Below are 24,855 nucleotides of genomic sequence, written 5' to 3'. Positions count from 1 at the left end.
CGCAAACGGAGAACAGGACCGAAAGCTTTCTGTGTATACACTATCATTTTGCAAAAAGAGAATTGGAAGTCAGATCACTTGTTGTGAGTGTTTGAGTAAACATCTCAAGGAGGTCTGAGACTCTCCAAAAGGAGCGCAACATCTGCCGATCACATGGAAGTGACGTTCAGCAAACAGATTGACAACTGTGTTAGGTCTTGTATTCCTTTGGAACACAAAGATGAAACTGTAACCCAAGGATTTCTCCTGGCTTCGGATGCTGGAATCGTTGAGGGAATAAATAAAGGCTGAAGTCTCTACAGTTGTGGAGGACAAACAGTGGTGGATTTATTAGTCTGTTTGGACAACCCAAAGATTCACGACAAGGCCCTCCCCCAGTCCGTCTTTACCAAAACCAGTGGCTTCCAGATGGGATTGTTCCAGTGAAACCCGAGTTACAGTAAAAAAGTGTGTTTAAAGAGAGAGAAGTCGAGTGGCTACTGTGATTATTTAACTCCTGTGCTGCTTTTGTGGAAACTGTCTTTCCACACAGACTGAATTCTTTCTTTGTGGAATTTCCCAATGCGTGGAAAGGTAAGAAAGGGTCTTTAGATTACAAAAACAAACAAACATGTTGGGGCTCATCCCGGTAGAGCATTAGCAAGCTCTCATGTCAGACCTCAATAAAAGATGAGAAGAGAATCCACATTTAAACTGTAGCAGGCATATAATTTATCCCATTATAATACAAGGCACTTGTAATGGACTGACTGGTGCACCTCTTCGTGTTCTCTTGTAATTACAGATCTGCAGCTTGGCTGTCGCAGGCCTGTACGCACACATCACGTCGGTCTGTGAGTGATTATATCTATTGACTACAAATAAGAATGCCCTGTTGTGTTTGAGGCAACAGTCATCTGGGGCAGGATTGCATGTGAAGTGCACACGTCAATTCACCACGATCCCGTGATGCGGTTTGGGTGCCGCAGACTTGTCGAGCCACAGAGAATCGCCTACAAATGATCAGGTGCTGTTGATTAACTGAGGAGACGTCTGGATACACATGACCCCAGGCCATATGCCACATGAATGCAGAGAAGATGAGTTTATTTCATCTCATGGAAAAAGCCTGAAAAATATGGCATTACAGTTGTGGGTAGCAATAAGTCTGGCGAATATGCCTTTGGAAACAAAAATGACCAGAATTAACTTGATTTCACAAATAGCGTGAATCATTCTTTCCATAGCTAAATTGTTTTCCTGGCCATAATTGTATACGCTGCAAGTCTCTTTTTCATACTTTTTATTACCAGGAAGTAAATAACAAAATAAAATCCAGGTGACGACAATGTGCGCGTAAAACTGTTAAAGTGACCTCTGGTCACTCCAAACCCATACGACTTTCTTCTGAAGAATGTTGCTTACCAAACAACGGGGGTACCCACAGACTTGCATTGATTTTGGGTCCATAGAAATAAATGGGTACAGCTGTGGTTTGGTTACCAACATTCTTCAAAATATCTTGTTTCGTGTTCTACAGAAGAAAAAAAGTCATACAGGTTTAAAACAACAAGAGGGCGAGTAAACGCTGACAGACTTTTCTTTGTGGGTGAACTATCCCATAAAATACATACACAGCGTGTTTGATACAATATCAGTATATCTGTCAGGTTTATGGGCTTTTTTTATACAGTTGTTGACCTGCTGCCAAACTACAATCAAGATGTTTGTGGAGATAAATGCAGAACGGGGAGATGTAAACACATCTGGCCTGATCTCTCCCAGACAACTGCAATCACATATTCCTAGTGTAAAAATACAATTACATTAAACGTTTATTTAGGGCTTGTTTTTTATTAAAGTAGCTGCCAATCTGTGGTGGCAGACATATAAAATCTTAAGAAGCTCGTAAAGAAGTTCTAAAGTCTTATGGGACATGCACAACCAACATAAACTAGTTTTATCTAAGCATGCAAAAAAGACAAAAAGCTAGCCTGAGCGAAGACAATGCTGTCTTGAGAAATGCAGCAATCATGTGCAATTGTTTTAAAGATGAAACTGAGATTTTAAATACGTCTGACCCAGTTGTTTTGAATACACTGAAGAATAGTCTGCTGAAGTCACTTCAAACAGCAACATCTTCAGATGCAACATAGCAGTTACATCAGGGCTAAAACTTTTTTACAGTCGAACCACATGGGCCAATTCTTCAAGGACAATATTGCCAAAATGTAAACTTTGCACTCCTAAATCCTGCTTTTTCAGGCATACATTCTAGATGCATGATTCTGTGTGTATGTTGATCTCAGCTTTTATGGGACATTCGTTTAGTCTGACAGACTATTTGTCGGCTTCTGCTCTGAGACCAGTATCTTTAAACAAAATGTTTATCGCTACATTTTCTGGACTCAGATGTGGGTTTGTTGATAAATGTTTTGAGATGTCCCAGATATTTACAGTCTAGCTTACAAACAGACTGTTGGCAACCCATCACGAACACAAACTGTTTCAACTACGAGTGACCTCACCACAGGTGTTCCACTGTACTGTCCCTTCTGGAAAGTGTGAGGTATCCTCTAAAAAGCTGAATGAGATTGTGGTTCGAATGTATCTGTGGAATGCCGACAGTACGTCCCTAACAGGAAGAGCATTCTCAGACTCTTTTACTTATTTGCCTTCTCACTGTTTGAGAGGAGCTAGACATTCTTTCCTTTGAGGGAGAACTCAGCGTCAGGGGCTTCATACAGTATGTGCTTTTACTTATCAAGTAATGACTTGAATTACTTCGAAAGGCTGGTTGCCAATCAACATGAATATAATAATAAGGCTCAATTTGACAATTATTCAAAGAAATAGTTGAAGCAAAAATTTTGTTTTTGTCATTATTTACTCATCCTCATGTCACTGCAAACCTGTATTGTATCTTACACTTAGTAAAGTTACAATGTCTGTTAATATGATATGATCAAGTTCAGAAAAACAGATCAGTTCAAATTCTCAATTGTTTTCTTGACTTGCATGGTCACTTTTTCCACAGGAACAATTCACAGCATGGGTTTAAAACACCATGAGGCGGAGTAAATAATGGCAACATTTTTTAAGTGCGCTGTTCCTTTAATGGGAAACAGAATTAAACAAAGACCACATATTCTTAGCAGTTGAGGCAACAAAGGAAAGACAAATATTTTGTTCATTATTTTTCTCCCTCTAAAGGAAAATGATTCATCTATCTGAGAACTGAAATCTAGACCAGCCCCCTCCTCCCCACAGCAGAGGCCCATGGCAGCCCACAAATTGACCCTAAGCTCAAGGCCCCTTTAAAGAAAACAGAAAGGAGACGCAGATCTGCGTGTAGAAAGGAGAGAGTATCTGGATAGGAAATACAGTATGAGGGGGAAGTTTATAGCTTTGATGTTTAGTAGAGTTAGGAGGAGAAATACCATTTAAGGTTTGCTGCTTTAATAAAGCTTCATAAAAAAACCTAAGACACGGCATTGTTTTCACGTTACCCAGGAGTACATAAAACCGCAAAGAAGATTCAATAAAAGAAAAGCCACTTATTAGCAAGACGGATGTGGAAACGAATAACAATAAGGGAATAGAAAACACACTTTTAATTTTGACGTTGGCGTTTACACCATATCAACCGCAGTGAAACAAAGCAGTTTTAATCTGTTTTGGAAAAACGTTTTGTGTAAGTTATCTCAAACACACTTTCACTGACAAACATGGCTTCATGTGAAACTGATAAATGGTGATAACAGGCAGTGAGAGAATTTTCAGCGAGTCAAATTACCAGGGCCCCTTCTCACATAGATAGTGTGTGCTGCATGCTTTCCAATTGTGCTTTTTGTGTTGTTCCCTTTCAACAAAAACTGTCATCAGACAATTAACTTAATCTTTCTGACATTAGAAATATACCACCTTTCTAGAATTGCATAAAATGTTCTGTGCTGAAATGAAACGACGTGCTGAAAGGATGGATGCAGTACAGTATGCTCTGTTTGTGTGTCCATATAATCTTTGTGTGGTCATGTGGTAGACAGATTCGGCTTGCTGTCTGCTAAAGAGAGGGGTTTGGAGAGGATACTTTACTCGAGCTCTGATTTCCCCCCTAGACTACTGTGATAATTTCATAGGTGAAAAACAGAAGAGAAGAGATGCTGCTGAAAGTGACGTCGAGAAGTAAGAGGCTGCTTTTATGTCCTAGTAAGATTACATGGCCGTATTCCTCCAGAATAATAAAAAATTCTGGAATTGAATTACTCACAAGTTGTTCCAAACCTGTATACATTTCTTTGTTCTGTTAAACACACAGAGAAGATTTTTGGGTGGATGTTAGGAACTGAGATTTCTGGGGTACTCAAAAAATGGTAGTCAAAGGTGTTTCCAAATTCTTCAAAATGTCTTCTTTTGTGTTTAACAGAACAATATATATATATATAATATTTTTCCCTACTGTGGTAGTCAATGGTGCCCCAGAAATGTAAGTTCTTCTAAATATCTTTCGTTGTGTTCGACCAAACAAAGAAGTGTATACATGAACATAATACAATTTTTTAGGGTGGACTATCCCTTTAAATCTGGAATTTAAATTCAGATTTAAACTAAGAAATGTTGTAGGATTTAAAAAACAAATACATTTTGTTAGAAATAACTAATTAAATAATCATATCTGTGAAATAAACCATATTAACACTGACTGGGGTTTTGTGGTCAGATTTCTGTTGCCATTGAGGTCTTTGGAACATACCCAGATCATGCTGGTGTAACATGGACAAAGTTTTGCATAAACTTGACTTGTTCATGCCAGTTTAAGAGCCTGCTGTTATTAAAGATAAAGGAGCACAATGTGTCTCAGACTTACAGACCCTACTGTATAGTCGACAAACCGGGTCCTATGGTCTGACAATAAATCTCTCTTAAGCTATTTTATATTATTATGAATATAAATATTAATCATATAAAATAAAATAAGTTTATTTTCTTCATTTATGTTGTCACACTATAGGACACATGGCACGGTTTGAACCCATACAGCACAAACAAATACGCACTACTGTGAATACTGAGAGATGTGTGTCTGTGGGGAAAACACTGTCAAATAATACAATACTCTACACAACAGGTGTGATATATGAGCAAAAACCAGACCTTTTAATAACAGGGAGTGACGTTCTGTGCCGTTTTCAGTTACTACTCTCGAGATTTTTTCTTTTGTTATCTAATTGCTTCTTTTCAGTGGTCCGAGAGTGGACCTTAAAAGAGCTCTTTAGAGAAATATTGCCACCCTGTGAACAATCTGTGGAACAGAAAATCTAGTAAAAACTTGGGAACAGAATGTCAAAGGTGGGCTTTTTGAAAGGAACATCTTCTCCTCGAAGGCTATTTAACAATGAAATTAAAGCACTCATGTATCATGGATACAGCTGAAATCAGGGGTGGCGCTGAACTCAATCTGTCACAGTCAGTGAAGACAAAGCAAGACATGCCAGCGGGTGGATCATTTAAAGCTGAAATTAAAGCTCATCGCCTAATAGAGGCAAGACGATGAAGAAAATCTCATGCAATGTATCATGACAAGTCAAAGGAATAGACTTGTGAATATGCTTAACTCAGTTGTTACTGCCCTTTGCGTAATTTCTGTTTGTCTACAGTAAGCAATGAGTCTATTTACGATTCACTTTCCATTCATATCCTAAAATCCGCTTTAATTGATAGCTTACGATGACACAAACTTTTTTTGCACACCGATCCTGTTTCAACAAGTCACTTGCGCAGCCCTCAGCGAGGGAAATATGTGCCGTGATCTCCCTCCATCAAAATGTGCTTATCTACAGATAACTAGGCCAAACAATGACAGAGAAACACATGAATGAAATGATGCGTACAGGCCTAACCTTGTTATAACAGTTAACACATGTGACCTCCCGCTGCGAGAGCTTTTATTACCGTGCTGATAAAAGAGGAAAGAACGGCCTTGCTCAAGAACAGCCAGGAGGCAGAACTCCCACAGATTTTATTGTCCTATTTGGAGGAAATTTCAGAAACAATCCGGCGCAAATAGGATACAGAGAAAGCAAACAGAAAATGAATGAGAACATGGAAGAAGTCATTGAATGTGGTTAGCAGGTATGAATCATTAAACATTTTTTTATTATCACTAGGAGTATTAAAAGAAGAAGGATTAAAAAAGAAGAATTTAAAGGTACAGTTCACCTGCATGAGTCTTAACTTATATGTTTATTTGAGAGTTATTAATCCTCATACTTTTTTTAAATAAAATGATGGAAATGTGTGTAAGCAGCCACACATAAGACAGTAAAAGTTTCCTAAATAAATACAATTATTTAAATGCTACCCCATATGGTGTGACTTTCGATCTAAAACATACAGGTTTGGATCAACATGAGGATGACAAAAGAACAGGATTTAAATGAGTGGGTGAACTTTAATCCTCAATCTTATCCGTGTCAATCTTTACAGACATTTATGGCAAAAATGAACTGGTTCCATAGTAACCATCACGAAAAATGATCAACAGAATTTAATTTGGAAAGTCTGTGAGTAAAAACACTGTTAAGAAAGAAACTGTATCCATAAAGGCTGATATTATGGTTAATAGTGGTATTGTGCTCCCATCTACAAATTAGCCCCAAGAACCTCTGAGGAGAATAGGCTTACAAAGGAACAGTGTCATATTGTGCTGACCTCTGATAATAATCAAAGCACATTTCAAAGGCACTAGTTCATTCTTAAAAGCTTTTCGTCACGCTGTAACCTGGTATTGTAATTACTTTGGCTACATACTACATGCATCCGATAAGAGATTTTCTTATTCATCTCTGAAGGACCAAAAATCTAACATCAAACAACCAGATCAAATAATCAGACCAGAAAAGTAGACAAAAGGCAAAAGGAAGTAACTCCTGAGTTGATCAGGGGACGCTTTGGGTTTAGTCGGGGAACCAGCCAGCTTCAACAGCAGCCCAGCGTCCGAGCTCTCACTGCTGGAGCTGTTCAGTGCTAAGGTCCAAACATTTGACCTCTGAAATGACACATGAAAACACATCAACTGGTTGATCACTTTTCCATGATTCTGACAAAGCAAACAGTACACCAAGAAGGGAATCAAATCAACTTGAATCAAATATGGAAAAAAGTATTAATACTTACACAGTAATATTCGGCTGGCACCCATGCTTATTTCTTCTTACCTCCTATTGACATTTTTTCAGTTTTTTTCTTTTGTACCTTATGGAACCAAAACATACTTTTATGTTAACAAGTTCCACGAACACATAGTTTGTGTGTATACTGTACATGTAGTATGTCAAATGTAGGTTTATCAAAAATGTAAGGTTTGTGGCAGAGCTGTCCTAAACTAACAGTATTGGTGAAAACCAAACCAATGTCTGTTTCTGTAATAGTTAATCCACCAATAGTGTAAGATCTTTAGTCACAGGAATATTTTTAATGTAAAAATATAATGTGATTTGTCCTTTAACTCACTGTTTCACAAGAAAGACAGAAAACAATTGTAAAACACTTTATTCAGATGGACAATTACAGTAATTTACTTACAGGTTCTTAATAAAAAAGACATTGTAATGGTTCAATGTTAAATAAATTAAGACTTTTTAGTAGTTTCAGTTTGTTGTTTGCCTAATAAATTACAAAATTGTAAGTATTACGTATTTGACGCATTCTGAAAATATTTGTGTTTTCTATTTATCATCACAGGTGGTCTAATAAATATATTAAGTAACGCACATACATGTGACCAAAGCATTGTGAACATTTCATGTCATTTGTGCATCCTAAATTCACCCTTTCATCCCAACATAATATCTGTTGATAAATGTTGACGTTGATCTGTAAAATGCCATTTCTTCTATTTTAACCCTTTATATTTTCAGCTATTTGGGGCATTAGATATATAAAATAAACCACAAGAAATGTATTTCCTTGTCTATGAATAATGTGATGACAACGAGGGGCGTTTACCTCGGTCATGGCATCATCAATTTGCTTCAGCTCCTCGTAATGGTCGCGCGAGTCTCTGAGAGGCTGTACCATTATCTCCTCGATCTGAGGGAAGAGCTGAAGGAACAAGCAGCAAACGTTTACACCAACTGTACATACTTTACATTCTTGATGCTGCACGCTTCAAGCATGGGATCATTTAAAGAGACAGTTCACCCGAAGATTAAAGTCAGTCATAATGTAATGAATAAGGAATATACTAATAAATATTTTTTTGTGATTAACAACTTAAACTTAAATTCCTTAGTCACAGCAAAGCTTTAGTAAAGGTCCAATCCAATTTGTCATTTTTTTGGAGGATCTATTGACAAAAAATGCAATATAATATACATAACTATGTTGATACATACGGATAAGCGGAAGAAAATGGATGGATGGATGGATGTTGATACATAATGAAGCGTTATGTTTTTATTACCTTAGAATGAGCTATTTCTATTTACATACACCAAATATCCCTTCAGAACCTCTCTAACGTACCTTCATGACCGTTTCAAACATGGGGATGAGGACGAACTTAATGAAGCCGATCTGAGCCGTTGGTTTGGTCACTTTATCTCTGTCCATAAAGGGAGCCACAGGAAGCCCCTCTGATTTCTCTCTATCGCTCTGAACAAAAAGAAGATAACTAAAACACCTTCATTAATCACAGCAGGGCAGCGAGCCATTAGAACAGATAAAGCTGTTCAGACCTGCATGAAGTATTCCTCCAGCAGACAGTCCACCCATGGCTCTGCCACCTCTGTAGGCCTGACTTCATTGGATATATCACAGCACTTGATGAGGACCATCTTCATCTAAAAATGAAATGAAAAGAGTGTTTCAGCAAATCATTACCTACCAAATCTAATCTATATCAAACGGGCCAATCAAATGTCTCGATGTGTTTGATGCGTTTAACGGTACATACGCAAGTCACATGCTCCTCATTGGTGAAGTCGAAATTGTCCACTTTATGCTTAAAAGAGTCCAGAATCTCACCATGCCTGGCCATGTCCGTGGCCAAAATCAGTGTGATAATAGCCTACCAATACATTCATACAATATTAATTTAAAGCAATAAAGTTTAAATGGGAGTTGACATTCGTGGTTGCTCTGCTTAAAGGAACAGTTCACCCAAAAATGAAGATTCTTGTCTTATTTACTCACCCTCAAGTTGTTCCAAATCTGTATGAATGTATTTGTTCTGTTGAACACAAAAGAAGATATTTTGAAGAATGTAAGAAAGCAAAGAGTTCTGGGGCATTTTTGACTACCATTCTCATTTTCCTACTATGGTAGTCAATGGCGGCCAAGAACTGTTTGGTACCAAGCATTCTTCCAAATATCTTTCTCTGTGTTTATCAGAACAAAGACATTTAGAGAGATTTGAAACAACTCGAGGGTGATCGAGTAAATGATGACAGAATTTATATTTTTGGGCAAACTGTTCCTTTAGGAACAAGCCATACCTTTCTGATCTGTTTGAAGGCTTCTGGGTCCACGTTGGCGAAAAGGTTACACTCGGGCAATGAGAGTATCTGGAAGGCCACAGCGCAGTGATGGTTCTCCAGGGGCGAGATGTCATTGTAGCGCACAGCCAAGTCAGTGTGGGCATTGATTTGGTACCTGTTAAAGGACAGCAACGTGCTACATTTCCTAGGAATACGCGCGCCAGCTAAATACGGTATCATAAAATCTTCATCGCAAACATGCAGGCGAATTCTCGGGCACACCTGTACGTTTGATATGCCTTCAGAACATAATTACAAAGAGGTGGAGATCTTACGTGTTGTTGTATCCGGGGTGGTCCAAGTCGTGACACACTGCAGCAGTCATTAAAATGCCCAGATCTGTCAGCGTGAGCTTTTCCTGTGGGCCACACACATAAACCGTGTTTCACTTTTACTGTCCCGGGGTAATCGCTGTACTAATTTCTACGCACGTAAAGCTTCTCACCTGGAGGTTGCAGAGGTGGATCATGCCATACATTATCTGACTAACGCAGAAACAATGACGGAAATTATGAAAGGGGTTGTTGCGATAATTCTCTTGAATGGCCAGCTGAAAAGAGTCAGCAAATAAGTGTTGATCTATTTTAAATAGAACCAAGGATTTGATTCACATGAAATGCACGTAATTTGCATGAATGTAAAGTCAGAAGTCGTCACTTCTGTATTGTGCTTTTTGATTAAGCTTATAAACATTCTCTCACCAGCCAGCGTTTGAGAGTGATTGGGTTCATGTTAAACTCCTTCACAAGGCCTAAGTCATGATACATGTACTCCAGGCAGCTCAGCATCTGAGAGACATACAAGTCACAATATATACATGAAATGTCTGTACATACAACTCATGTGTGTCTATAGTGTAGCTCTAAGACTTATATTGAAAATACAGGGAATCAATTTTTTAAGATTGTTTAAACATTGTATTTTTTTTTTAAAAATACGAAAAATGTAAATCTATCCCTTACAAATAAAGTTTATTTAAGTGCGCTATTAGTTTACATCAATTAAACTTAAGAAAGAAAGAATACTTTCAATCTATTTTTTATGTTCTTTTACTTCAAATTTACCTAATGCATCATTAGGTACATTTTTCACTTTGTTTTTGTTAAGTATCCCTTAATGTGATTTCAGACATTTAGATGCTTTTGTATGTTTATTCCACCAATCAGACTCACTTCATTGTGTATTTCCAAGTATAGAAATGAATAGCTAAAAGGAAAGATAGTACTAGAAGTAGCATACTTAAAGTGAAAAATAATAAACAAATAGATAACTGTAAGAATGATATTAAGTTCACTTTAAGAAAAAAGTATGCATACTTAAAAATACTGTATACTCTGAGTACACTTTAAAGTGCTACAATGTACTACAAGTTATAAATACGTAAACAGTTTTAAATACTTTTTATGATAAACTACAGTTGCAGTACAAACTAAACATATCTGTAAACTACTTGTGTACTCAATCAAAGTTTACTACAGCAACACTTTAAGTATTCTTAAAAGTAAACTTTTATAAACCAAAAATTCAATAGTATTTACAACTTAAAAGTGTACTTTTAGTACATTCATACTATTATACTCATTATGTATACTCAAGTATGTAAGTATACTTCAAAAAGTACTTTAAATACACATCCAAAAAAATTATGTCACTATTTACTCACCCTCAAGCTGTTAGAAAACTGTATAAGATTATTTGTTCTGTTGAACACAAAAGAAGATGTTTTGAAGAATGTGGAAAAACAGTTCTAGGGCACTATTGACTACCATAGTTGTTTTTTCCTACAATGTAAGTAATGCCCCAGAACAGTTTGAATACAAACATTCTTCCAAATATCATGTTTGTGTTCAGTGGAACAGCTTGAGGGTGAGTAAATGATGACAGAATTTTCTCTTTGTTTTTGTTAAGTATCCCTTAATGTGATTTCAGACATTAAGAAGTTTTTGTACGTTTATTCCACCAATCAGACTCACTTCATTGTGCTCCCAATGCCAAACATCAAAGGTTGGTTTCTTCAGCGCTTCAATGGTCTCCTGAGAAAGTGTGTACTAAAGATTGAAGAGATCGATATCAGATCATAAGACTGATGTAAGCATGCAAAACAAAGACAAAAACTTTGCACCAGTGCCCTTAATTTAATCAAAGCACATTGTAAGAATTTAAAGCACCTTGGGATAGCTCGGGACATCATGTCTGGGGGTTAACTTCTTTCCATCATCGGAATAATTGTACATGCACGGACAATTCACTCTGAAAAGAAAGTGAAAGAAGCATTTTGATTTGTTTGAAAACAAGCCACGGCTGTATGCCATGATGTCCACTTAAGATGGATTAGCAGATAAATTGTCACACTTCGGTTCATTTCAATGGAAAACATTTTTTCTTTTATATACCTTCCTCCAGCTCTGGACGTCATCTCATCTCGAAGCTTCTTCAAGTCGTTTTTGCACTTTTCAATCTCCACAACCTTCAACCCCTCCACTATACAGAGATCAATAATTACAAACCAATATTACATAATTTAAGTGGTTTATAGTAAGCACCTATCTCTTGAATACACTCCGGGTTGTTTTTAACCCTTTGTTGTAGGTAAGTACTTTTTCCTACTATGGGAGTCAATGGGGGAAAGATCTGTTTGGTTATAAGCATTCTTCCAAATATCTTTCTTTGAGTTCATCAGAACATAGAAATTCATACTTGGAACAACTTGAAGGTGAGTAAATTATGCATTTTTAGGTAAAGTATCCCTTTAAGATGATTCTGTCTTTCAATTAATGTCAGACTGTTTAAACACCAAGATACAGCATTAATACAGGCGTGCCTATGCCTGCAGGAGAAATCGTGCAAGTTTAGAAATGCCAATACATACACTCTACTCTTTTCTCCAGCATAGCCAGCCGATTGGTCACCTCCGTTTTCAGTTCATTAATCCTGAATGCTCTGCCGAATGGAGGAAAAACATTTCAGTGCAGAGACATTACTTTTTCTACTCTGCCGTCCACAAGCAAACAAAACCGCCTGTCACCTGCTGAACTGATCTGCTACCTGGAAGAGCACATTCTGAAACATATCCTCCTTTTCTGTGGAGCAAAACAAGCACATTGTATAAATAAACACAGTCTATAAATGAGACATTCTAATTTTATGAGAAGGAAGATCTAGAGTTATAAAATGAATGAAAAAACACAAAAAACTGATAAACAGTGGAAGGAAAGGTGATGTGGGCTTACCCCCCAGTTGGCCAGTGGACACCGGAACAACTTTGTACAGGGAGCTAAAAGGACAGGATGGATCATAAACTGACAAAATAATGTATAATCGCTTATATGAAGGACTGGGCTGCTGTTTACTTGGCAGTGTTGGTGGGCATTTTGGGATCGATCGATATAAGGGCACCTTCAGGGTCCACCATCATAATGGCCGTGTTTCTACAAAAAAATAATGAAGGTATATCATAGTTATAGAGCTGTTCAAAGCATGAATTGTTAAGTTCAGGGAACATATTTTTACAGGTTTTAGAAAGGCATTGAGTTAACAATTACAGTAGCGGTGATAGAACTGTGATGTACAGACCTGGGGATGTTGGAGGAGGAACACAGCAGCTCTTTGATGTCACATGGGCTGCAGTGGTGACTGAAAAGCACCTACACAGTGTGTTTAAACTGTATAATGGTCTTATTTTTTTCAATATCTGTATTAATGAATCGCCATTGAAAATGTCATGGGATTTTAAAGCATGTGATAAATAAATATAAATGAACACTTTTGCTTATCCTGCTTTTCAAACAAAACATTGTTACACAATGCACTTTGCCAAAATATCTGCAATTAAAAATCATCATAAATCTATAAAAGACAAAAAAATACATTTTCACTATGTAATTCATTGGCTTAAAATAGACTTCTTGTTGGTGTTAATGAGTAAATCAATTGAAGGAGTAAAACAGTGGCAGATGTAGACAGTACTATAAACACATAAAGTCTATACTTTCACTGAGCATTTTTTTTGCCATGCAAATATTCTGCTTGGATAATGTGCTGATAATATGAGTAAATATAAATCAACCACAACAATCAATACAGCTCTTCAGTCATCACAACAGGAGAAAACAATAGAGACGCAGAACAAATCCAGTACGTGTCACTTCAGCATGTCAGTCACACCTGTTGAACACACCATCTTCAGCCTATTTATAACCTTGTCTCCAGCACTCGGCAAAAGAAGAAAACTTAACATGAGCAGTTGCTTATGTTGATGGAGAGTGTTTGGATTATAATTTTTTTGATAAAAACAATAGTTGTTCTAAGTATTGGATGTATTTTAAAATACTCAGATGAAGAATTTACTAAAACATACTTGTTTTTTATAAATTAAGTTCAAGCGTTTTTGTCATGAGTAAATGTTGCACCTTCTGACCAAATAAGACCTTTGATTCTGCTTGCACCTCAGTTAGTCAAACATCTCTTTTTACCTTTTGGATAAAATATACAGCATAGAAAATCAATGATGCCAAGCATTAGTACATGCATCAAATAGTATTTTTTATATTTTGGAGCTCTGATCATAAGCAGTCACGAATTTACACCATGATGCAAGCTTAAGCACCATCATTATAATTATAACAAACACATCAAATGACATATAATGGAGAAACATTCAACAAATCCCGAGAAATAACTTAAAGTAAAATATATTACACTGCAATTTGCAAGCTTGTTAAAACACGCAAACAAAAATCCATCTGGACATGACACTCACCTTCTGCACTTTGCCATCTACGTCAAGGTAGATAGTTCTGGGCGCATAAGAGGAGGAGCCAGAACCCATGCTCACAGCACTCTCTCACCAAACCAACACGATGGATTATGTCAGCCTGTCTCCACCTTAGTCCCCCAGAACCAGTAGCAGATCTGACCAACACTTAAAGGTCCTCTGGACATAAAATACATAAAGAACGACTTTTACAGCTGATATTGATATATGATTATATCTATTGGCACAATTGACCATTATGTGCATATGATGAGACTTTGCTTGCACTTAACACTATAACCCTATGTTAACCAAGGGTTAAATGCAATGAACCCCATTCAAATAAATTGAATTATGAAACTATTCTTTTAATGGACAGTTCACCCAAAAATTTAAATTCTGTCATAATTTCCGTGTATACATTTGTGAAACATGAATGACATTTTTCTTTTGCAGAACACAAAAGAAGATTTGAAGTTGGTAACCGAACACTGGAGGTGCCCATTCACTTGCATTGCTTTTGTGTCTATACAACGGATGTCAATGGGGGTCAGTGTTGTTTAGTTACCAACATTCTTCAAAATATCTTCTTTTGTGTTCTGCAAAATGATAAATGTTTGGAATGACAATAGCGTGAGTAAATTTACATTTACATTTATTAATTTGGTAGGAGAGCAGATAACATTTTGTCAGCACGCTAAACAGTACCGTTAGTTTACAAGATCAGGCTACTAGGAGGATCAAAGCTGGAGTAAGCAAGGGAGAGAATGAACAACAAGATTATTATTATTATTATTTTTAGACATTACACATAGACAATTATCGGTTAGTCAAATAAATGCGAAACGTGTATGTTTCGAGTGCAATTCGGGTGGAGGCTGGCAGTTCATTCCACCACAGGGGAACCGAATGAGTAAAATATTATTTATTTTTGGGTGAAATATCCCTGTAACCTGGACTTTAAAGTGTCTTAACGCCAGGAATTGAAAAGGTTAAGCATAGGGTTTGAATGCCTGGTTAAGGTCACAAACTCACAGCAGTTTTCATTGACACTAAATCACTGCATCTATACAAAGACTCTGACAACTTTCTATGTCAAATATACATGTTCCACTATCATGACAGACAGTCAGCGTCACCTGAGACTTTCCAAGAAACTTCAGTTTAAAAAGACAGGCTGAGATAAAGCATGTGTCAGCCTTTTTGACCATGAAACATGATATCTAATTAAGTGTTTCTATTCACAGCACTGCAGACAGAACGCTTGAGTCAGAAAATAGCAATCTTGCCTGTGCCGTGTCAGCAGTTCCCAGTTCTCCCCGTGAGCAGTCCGAGGCCACTCGATGTCCAAGGTGCGCCACAGAGCCAAATAGTGCAAGTGAGGAGGTGAAACCTGGTGGTATTAAGGACCCTGAATATAATTGTCCCTCTCCACTGTTGCCAAGGGGAACAGTTTCTAAGTGTTCAACCCCCTCGATGTCTATTGTTGCTGGTGTAATCACTTAATTTAGTCATGTCATTGTGCCTCTTACTCATGTAAGCAAACTAATCTGACGTTCGTTTTTACATTAGAAAAAATGATGCGTCCTATTATAAAATCTTGGAGAAAACCAACATAATGCATTGCTCATACAAAATTCACTTTCTTTCTAATGCATAACTGAGATCTTCAAGACCAAACATTAATTTGCACAAAATTGTTCCAATTACCATGTCTTAGATCACATAAAAAAATTGTTGGTAATTCAGGCATACGCCACACCATAGCATGCCCTACATGCGTCCACTTATACAGAACAACAGATGTTCTAGTCAGCCGAGGAAGGAACAAGAGGCAGAACATAACCACTATAGGCCTTATGCTCGGTTTGACATGAATTTCAATGTGTGATTTCTGCAATCGGATCCCAAACATTACATACAAATAGAGTTGTTGGCATATGTGGTTAGATCATTAACAACCACAGCAAACACGACATAGAAGTGTGAATTGTAGAGACAAGAGCAAACCTGTTCTCATGCTCCTTCCTTTCTATTCTCGTCCCCCAAGGGCCAGAAAATCTTCCTGCATCTTAATTCTCTGAGTCTCGTGTGCCAGCGATTACTCCCATGGCGGAAACAGATAAGCGGTCCGGCCCACCCAGAGGGTCTTAAATGCTGACATAAGAGCATGACTCTGATAAGAACAGAAGATTGAACAGGATTAATGTGAATGTTAAGAACCTAAATGTGTTTTACACAGGGCCTCGGATTTACAAAAGCAGGATGTGCACAACCAGGCATCAGTTACAAAGATGTTAACAGGAAAAGCTTACGTGACCACGCTGATAAAGAAAATCACACCTTTGGTAATCAGAAGCGTATACGCTCGCTCTTAATGAGGGGACAAAAGAGAGGAGTGCAGTCATATTTCAATAATAAAAGATCTGAGGGAAAGACATTACCCTGATAATAAGAGGTGCTATGGCGGCTCAGTTTAGAGCTGTGTATCCGTGCCAAATCTGGGCAGGAATATGGAAAACTCATCCATTAAGGTCCTTTCATCTTCTTAGCAACATTAATGTTTCACCCACTCTGTTGTTTGGATCTTGAACGTCTTGAAAGATTCATTGTGTCTCTTATTCTGGGTTTCTGCCTGTGACCTGCTAAATTAAGGAAAGCACTCGTAGGCCTACTGGTTATAATGCACCGATACCAAAGACCGATACCTCATGCGACATAACTGATGGAAAATTGTTATGAGATTTGCTTTGCAAGTTTGTGACAAGCACATAATTGTTTTTTTTTCGTAATGTGTTGTTGTTTGCAATGTTTCATGGTTGCATGGTTTTTAATCATGCAACCATTGTGTGCTGGTCATTTGCTGGTTTATTTTTATTTACATTTGCTTAATAAATAATATATGTTTAAGTTAAATATTTATGCATTTTTATACAGTAGGCTAATGGCACGGGACATAAATGTCACTGATCTGGTGGAATGGCCATAGCACAAAACTTACCTGCTGAACCTTTTTCATACTACAATTTCCATACAAATGAAAGCTTACTTGCTTTCATTATTCATCCATATATAGGCCTAGCAACATAAGCCCTCAACATTTTTACATTTAGGCGTTTGGCAGACGCTTTTATCCAAAGCGACTTACATTATATTATCATATACAAACATTTAGGCTGTGCGCTTTGAATGACACGTGAGGATCATTGGTTGTGAAATGGGAGCCTCTAGTGGTGAAATAGTGTAAATTCTCGCTGGGCCTCCGCGGTCTCTATATGCTTCACGACACGAGTGTCTTCACGTGTCTTAAATGTTAATAATGATTCAAGCAACAATTTTAAAAGCAAAACTAACTTTATAATGCCACTGTTTTTATTTGAAAAATCACAACGATCATTTTAATGCTGAAGTAGAGTAACAAGATGTACAATGGGCCTAAACGTCGACAGGTAAAAGGGAACAGACAGAAAATGACAGGTACTGCAGGCCTAATGTTATGTGCAGATAAACTGCATTTTGTCTATACCTTTCAACTAAAAAAAAAAAGGCAAGAAAACTGTTGAAAGCAAATCATTTTGCATACGTATTAATACAATTCTTTTTCCAACACAGCCTTGAACTCTAGTGTGGGAAATTAGTTCTTTACTGTAACTCATCTTTTACTTATAGCTCATGGAAAGCTTAAAATACTAATATTTACTTAAATGATTAAAATCATCCCATAAAAATACAAATCTTTTTCATAATTATACTTGACATCCTACATTCAATTATATTTCTCATCGCGGTAAACTGTGGTGGTGGTGGAGAATATTGTGCTCCTGTTCAGCGGGAAGTTCCACTGCGTGTGGAGGTGGGGGGCTTGCTCTTGGAGGTTAGGGCTTTTGTGTTAAGCTTCCCAGGTGTGGGGGACCGGAGAGGGGAGGAGTAGAAGTCGGATGAGGGGTTGATGGTGGAGATGGAACAGGAGTGCGAGGGTATCTTCTTCCTGAAGACATATAGGCATCTGAAGAATGAGCAGAAGGGGAAGCCATGCTGGGATAACAGGGTGGGCTGAGGGTATCAATAGGGTTGATATAGTTACAAGAAGACTCGTCTGCTCCCTCATGGAAATCCTGAAACAAAGCAGATATTTATTTAACCTCCACACTGTCATCAACTGTGAGACAACGCATAATAAAATAGGAATAGTTTCTTACAGTTTCTTTGAGAACATATAGTCCGGGGTTTCGACGATTGTGGTAGTTTCTGGCAGGAACAATATCAACTACTACAAAGAGAATAATCAGGGTATATTCAAAGGGAATGCATAAAAATCCTCCGTATTCTATGATAAAATACAATAATAGAAAATCTTAAAGGTTCACTCAGAATTTTATTAATGATATATCATATTGGACTCACACTGACATCTAGTTGTATGTATGTAGCAGGATGCAAAACCAAAGGAGTTACTATTACGTCCTAAAATTTCATGCAGTGTGTAATGTAGCTGTTAGTGAATGTAGGCAGTCTGGCCATTTGTAAAGTCGAAAGTGAACGAATAACAAAGTTATAGTCTTTAGAAAAATGGAGTCGACTCTGAATTACGCGAACGAGTCGTCTGTTGTTCGAATTTCAGTTCCGGGTCAGATTTCATCACTGCGTGTAATGCCCGCCTACAAGGGGATTAAACAGACGAGTCAGTCAAGCAGTGAGGTAATAATATCTGCCTATTATTAGATAATGAAATCGTGTTTACACCGTGTATGTACGTAAACTTGTTGTTGGACACTCCATAAACCAAAGTAGGACCATTAAAATAAACTAATATTTATTCTTTGACCATCTTTAATTGGTAATTTAAAGGAATAGTTCACCCAAAAATCTCTTTGCTCTGATGAACACAAAAGAAGATATTTTGAAGAATGTAGGACAGTTCCGGGGCACTTTCGACTAATTTATCCTATTATGGTATTCAAGGGGGTTCCGAGAACTGTTTGATTACAAGCATTCTTCAAAATATCTTTCTTTGTGTTCAACCAAACAAAGAAATGTATACAGATTTGGAACAACTAAATCATGGCATCATTTTTTGGTGAACTGTCCCTTTAAGAAACACACTATCACAGTCATCCATTATTAATTTATAAGGTCCAAACTTATTCAATTTATGTATATGTAAACTATAGTTTTATTTTGTAAAAAATTACTGAGTGCACCTTAAAACTTATTATATTTCAAATAATATTACCCTCATTATTGCCATTGATATGGTCTGATACATTTGGTCGGCTTTCTCTGTCAAGCTGCTGCCTTTTTCTGCAGACAGATTTGAGTTAGCAACATTATATTGAGCGTGACCGCTTGAAGGACAATATGAAATGTAACATTCATTTAGTACAGTAAACAAATAGTTTCTAGCATACTTATTTGGCTATTCACTTGCGTTTTGTCTTTGTTTTTATCTGACCTTTGAAACTTTAACCTCCTATCATTTTTTTACAGGAAAAGTAAGACTTAGTAAGATTTACAGTTGCTTACTTCAGACCCATAAAAAGAGAATGTGTTAAGAGGACAATAAAGCGGGTACTTTTTGGAGGGTTTCCAACAGGCACACACAGTCACCAAGGTGATGAGTAAGAAAATGCCTCCCGTGGAGAGAATGATATATAGGGAGCTCCGTCCTGCAAAATTTAAAAGACAGAAATAAAGGTTGACATAGGAGATCTTTCACATTCTCTCTCCAGAAAGAAACCAACAGCGCTCTGGAGACTTTAAATGGAAGATTAGACATATGGGTTGCCAGGAATACTAAGTACTGGAATGCATGTGGCAACCTGGGGGCTTTTTTTCAAAGGGTAGACTTTAGTGAGGGAAAGCTGAATCCTGCTGGGTTCAACTGTGAAAGTGAAGCTGAAGATTGGAAGGGATTAGTCAGCTGAGCTCCACAATAGCACTTTCCCCGTCAGTTCTTTGTAAACAATCAGGCAAGCCATAATTAAAGTAATAATTCATCTTTGACCAGCCATGACCTGTATAAACTATTATTCTATGGATAAGTGTTTTTTATGTATCCTTTTGTGTTAACTGTGAACTATCCCGATTGCACATACTTTATTTTTTTTGTTTAGATTTTGTATTCATAGAGTCACATCACTTACTGTAGACCGTGAGTTTGACAGGCATGCTCTTCATACTGCTGATGGGGTTCTCCACCCTGCAGCTGTAAATGTCATCATCTGACATCACAACACGTATAATGGTCAGGACCTTCTGGTCACGTGACAGGAGAAGACGTGAGTCATTAGTCAAAGCCTTCCCGCCTTTCAGCCAGCTATAGGTAGGTTTAGAGCCACTGTCGTGTGTACAGTTGAGAATGAAAAATTCAGTCAACTCCAGTACAGATGATGCTGCCATATGCACATGTGGTCTGGACACTGGAACTGTGATCGAAAAACAGTACAGAGAGCTACATTTACATTTGTATTCGAAGGGACACATTAAATGATAAGGCTTAAATCTAATCCCAGATTTAAATGAACGATGGAGCTGTATGAAATTAAAATAACTTAATCTGAATTATTTCAAAATATGTCACAGTGCACTTGTTTTGTCACCAGTAATTTTTTTTCAATAAGGCATTTCCATAAAAGCGACTTAAACAAACTAATTTAACTAAGGCATAGTCCTGGTTTAAGATAAACCTTGTCTGTGAAACCAGGCCTCAATGTATGCCACATTAAAGTGATAGGTCACCCAAACATTTACATTCTGTCATGATTTACTCTCTCGATATAACTTTCTTTCTTCAGCAAAACACAAGAGAAAATATTTCAGATAAATTCAGCGTGCCCTCCTTACCATCCACTGTAAGGTTGACATATCGTTCTCCGGTGAAGGTGTCATCAGTGATGGAGATCTCCACCTCATAGGGCCCCTCATCCGAGAGCTGCAGTTGATGCAGGAGCAGCGATCCATTCTCAAACAACAGGATTCTACTACGATACTCTTGCCTCAGATTACCAATGATGTCTGTGCCAATAGACTGGACCACGGTGACAGGTTTGTCCCTCTTTACCTGCCACTTAATAACAGGCTGATCAGAGCTGGTGCTGGTGTAAGTGACAGAAAGCAGGGCGGACCCTCCGAGTGTGCCTCGCACTAGAGGAGACGGACAGCTGATGTTTACTGCACCTACAACTAAAAACATAGAAACACAGACAAACATATTAGAATGAAACCATTTTTGTGCTGGTTTTTATTATAAGCATCAGAATTACTATTAAACAATGACTATAAATATAAGAAATAAAATAACATGAATTAACTTTGAATGCACTGCCAGTTTGGATAAACACAAAAACATTACAGCAAGTTGCTGGCTTTAGAAGAAGCATGCCTCAATGATAACTTGCCTAAAACTCCACAAAAAGTAATTCTTCCTAATGCAATCTGCTCTAAACCACATGTATTTATTAGATAAATCTGTCATCTTTTAACTCTTTGAGTGGTTTTGTGTCCATAGAATGAAGGTCAATGGGGGTCAGTAGTGTTTGATTACCAACATTCTTCAAAATATCTTTTGTGTTCTGCAAAAGAAAGTCATAAAGGTTTGAAATGACAGTAATGGCAGTGAGAAAAAGATGAAAGAATGTTTATTTGTGGATGAAATATCAATTTAAGTATAAACCTTGTGAATAATTACAAGTTCTCAGTAGGCCACAGAGTTATTGGTTCCAAAACATGTTTCTGCTCATTACTCTGGGTTACCCCTGAGTGAGTCAACATGTATTTGCCCAATTTGCCATGGCAGTGCGAGTCAGCGTGGCATGGCTCAATTGCTGTGGCAACAATTCGCAGTGCTGGGGTCATGCCAACATCAGCTAACAATGCTTGGATTGTAGACCTGCTCTCCTCCAATCAGAAGTGGCTGTGCAAGAGACATACTCTTTTGTGGATGGGGGGATGTAGACAGTGAGGCCCAGTGATTCTGCTACTCAAAGCCTACCACAGTACACAGTACACAAGGAGAAAAGTATGTTCTTATACCTATACATTTGTTCCCTTTCCTGGCTACATGACTGTATATCTAAAATGTTATGCCTACTCACGGTGACTAAATGTCCTGGAATTAATGTTTTTACATCTCACACATCTCTGTAAAAATGTAAAGCGGTCAAATGACACGGAATATTATCGCTTGTTTTAGATGTAATGCAATGTGTATACACGATTTAAGGTTAAAAAGCGTTGTATTTTCCACATACCGTGCATGTTTGTATATATCCTCTTTGCCCCGCCTCTCTGAAACGAGCTTTGAAAAGCGTTGATTGGTGCGCTATGATTGGCCAGTTAACCAGTGCGTAGTGGTTTGTCGAATAGTGTTAGCGTGTTACCCTTTTACCACATTTGGAACATCAGGTTCCAATTGTACTGACAGGAACGCCCACCTTACTTGCGTTTACATTTGGGTGGTCTCAGTCGAATCATACCACGAACTGACGTAGATTTGTGGGGGTGTGGTTACACGAGACGTTTCAGGCAGGTCTGGGTGAGCATTCGCTTTTAGATAGAATGCATCTTTTGTTCCGACACTTTAGTTTTTACAATTCTACATGGCTAATACGTGCATGGGCGACTTATAACAAACCAAAGACACAGAAAAACACGTATTTGTGCCATTTGACCCCATTTAACTATTTGAATAATCTAAGTAACATTATAATCATTGTATTCAACCTAGAATAGGTCACCAACAAATAAAAACGTTAAAGTGTGTTTTAAAATCCTTATGACTTTCGTTTGTGGAACGAAACAAGAATTATATGCAAACTGATATTTGTCACACAATTAAACATACTGGTGTCAGTGGAAGTCAGACAAAATGATCTTTATTCAGAAAACATTCAGAATGCACTGCATGAATCTTATGGAGAACTTTCTACGTGATTATTTCTTATGGCATGTTTTTAAAGCTTGACAGCCTTTGGGCCTCATCTAATGTCATTGTACGGAAATAAGAGTGTAAATATTCCTCCAAAATTTTGTGTACTATGAAAGAAAGAAAGTCATGCAGGCTTGAAAAAACACGAGGGTAAATAAATGATGACAGATTTTTCGTTATTCAGAAACCTAATCCTTAAACATATTTTTTCTTAACATGACACTTTCTTAAAAAACAACAACAATAACACTTCTTTTAGTATTCAAAATTCCAGCAAGTGTTCACTGCCAATTACATTACTTGACAGATCGCTCTATTTGTGATACGTGTCATCCCGACACCCACAAACGCAACACATCGAAAAGCGTGAAACTCTGACAACACACCTTTTCTCTCTTTCTTCATAAAAACTTTCCCACGATACTCTATTTTCTCCCTCAATGCATAGTAGAAAAGTTTGCTCTTCTTGTCTTACCTGCCAGGGAAAAGATGAAAAAGCACAGGAGAAGAAACGGTGAAGGAACGGCTGTCTCCTTGGATGATGCCTCCCGCACTGCCTTCATCTTGGGAGCAGCACTGGGTTTCTCTCCCACACAGTCAGCATGATTTGTCCACTCCAATCACGTCCCTAAGAAAGCAGAGTGCTTCCTGCCAAGACGGGACACTGCCTGCTCTGAAGCCCACTCTGTCTCAGGATCCAAGCTTGAACAACAGCTCAGTGTGTGACCCCTTATGTGTGTGTGTGCTTTGTCCGCTTTATATGCTTCTCTTTAGTGATCATCTACTTTCTGGCTCCTTTGTGTTTGTGCATTGTGCATGTGTGTTTGTCCTCTCAGTACAGTCACTGCGAATTAAACAGTGTAAAATGTTTTGATGCATTCCAGAGAGAAGATTTACCGCACTGCGAATTAAACAGTGTAAAATGTTTTGATGCATTCCAGAGAGAAGATTTACCGCACAGAGGCAGGGCGTAAAGTTTCATTTGAGTATTCACTTGACCTGTGTGATTTTCTTTCTTATGTAAAACACAAAAGAAGATATTTTGAGAAATGTCGGTAACCGAAAACCGTCAATGGGGGCCAACGGCTTTACCAACATTTTTCAAAATATCAAATTTTTTGAGGGCCATACAGGTTTGAAATGGTGGTGAGCTATTATCCTTTAAAATACTTAACATAAGATGTTTATGCACATTAACAGTCTAGAAAAAAATATGTGGATAGAATAATTTTCTCCAGAACTTGATAAGAAGTCTATTTTTAAATATTTATACTAAAAATAGAGGACTCACAAGTGAGATTTATGTTAAACTAATGGTTTATGAAAACAAAAATGATAACAAAATTTACAGTTTGAAATAAGCATCATTGGTGTGCATCTTAAGGCAAAACAATGGCACTGAAATATTTTAAGATATGTTAGTACAAAGTGTACAGTTTAGACATCATTCATTTTAGTCTGGGACTTGTCCTATGCCTTACCTGTGGTATCAGGCATAAAACTATTAAAGGTCCAGTCAGTAATATATAGCGGCAAGATTGCGAATTGCAACCAACCGCTCACTCCACCCCTACTCCTCCCTTTCGAAACACTACGAGGGCTTACAAAACATGGCGAACTACATGCAAGGCGACCCGCGGATTCTACGGTAATAAAAA

The 24,855-nt window shown here is 37.6% G+C and overlaps 2 protein-coding genes across 2 annotated transcripts; both read right to left on the bottom strand.

Annotated features, from left to right (window-relative positions):
* Positions 1 to 5,965: 5,965 nt before the first annotated feature.
* On the bottom strand, positions 5,966 to 14,346 carry pde9ac (phosphodiesterase 9ac; the record flags this gene model as incomplete). Its single annotated transcript, XM_079480939.1, has 19 exons — positions 5,966 to 7,027; positions 7,156 to 7,233; positions 7,987 to 8,082; positions 8,506 to 8,634; positions 8,718 to 8,822; positions 8,936 to 9,049; positions 9,477 to 9,633; positions 9,794 to 9,876; positions 9,964 to 10,068; positions 10,220 to 10,306; positions 11,492 to 11,566; positions 11,687 to 11,768; positions 11,912 to 11,999; positions 12,388 to 12,458; positions 12,544 to 12,598; positions 12,749 to 12,792; positions 12,869 to 12,946; positions 13,092 to 13,162; positions 14,278 to 14,346. The coding sequence occupies 18 exons, from the start codon at positions 14,344 to 14,346 to the stop codon at positions 7,183 to 7,185; spliced, it is 1,560 nt and encodes a 519-aa protein (XP_079337065.1). The 3' UTR covers positions 5,966 to 7,027; positions 7,156 to 7,182.
* Positions 14,347 to 17,610: 3,264 nt separating this feature from the next.
* hepacama (hepatic and glial cell adhesion molecule a) lies at positions 17,611 to 24,100 on the bottom strand. Its single transcript, XM_079480968.1, has 7 exons — positions 23,673 to 24,100; positions 21,115 to 21,453; positions 20,415 to 20,696; positions 19,844 to 19,937; positions 19,505 to 19,572; positions 18,471 to 18,541; positions 17,611 to 18,386 (listed from the first exon to the last, which is right to left on the bottom strand). Exons 1-7 carry the CDS (start codon positions 23,758 to 23,760, stop codon positions 18,147 to 18,149), a joined length of 1,182 nt encoding a protein of 393 aa, XP_079337094.1. The 5' UTR covers positions 23,761 to 24,100; the 3' UTR covers positions 17,611 to 18,146.
* Between the last annotated feature and the right edge of the window lie 755 nt (positions 24,101 to 24,855).

The sequence above is a fragment of the Barbatula barbatula genome (assembly GCF_947034865.1).
Source record: "Barbatula barbatula genome assembly, chromosome: 19".
Lineage (NCBI taxonomy): Eukaryota > Metazoa > Chordata > Actinopteri > Cypriniformes > Nemacheilidae > Barbatula > Barbatula barbatula.
The sequence above is the reverse complement of the archived record's forward strand: the minus strand, read 5'-3'. Positions and strand labels throughout refer to the sequence as shown.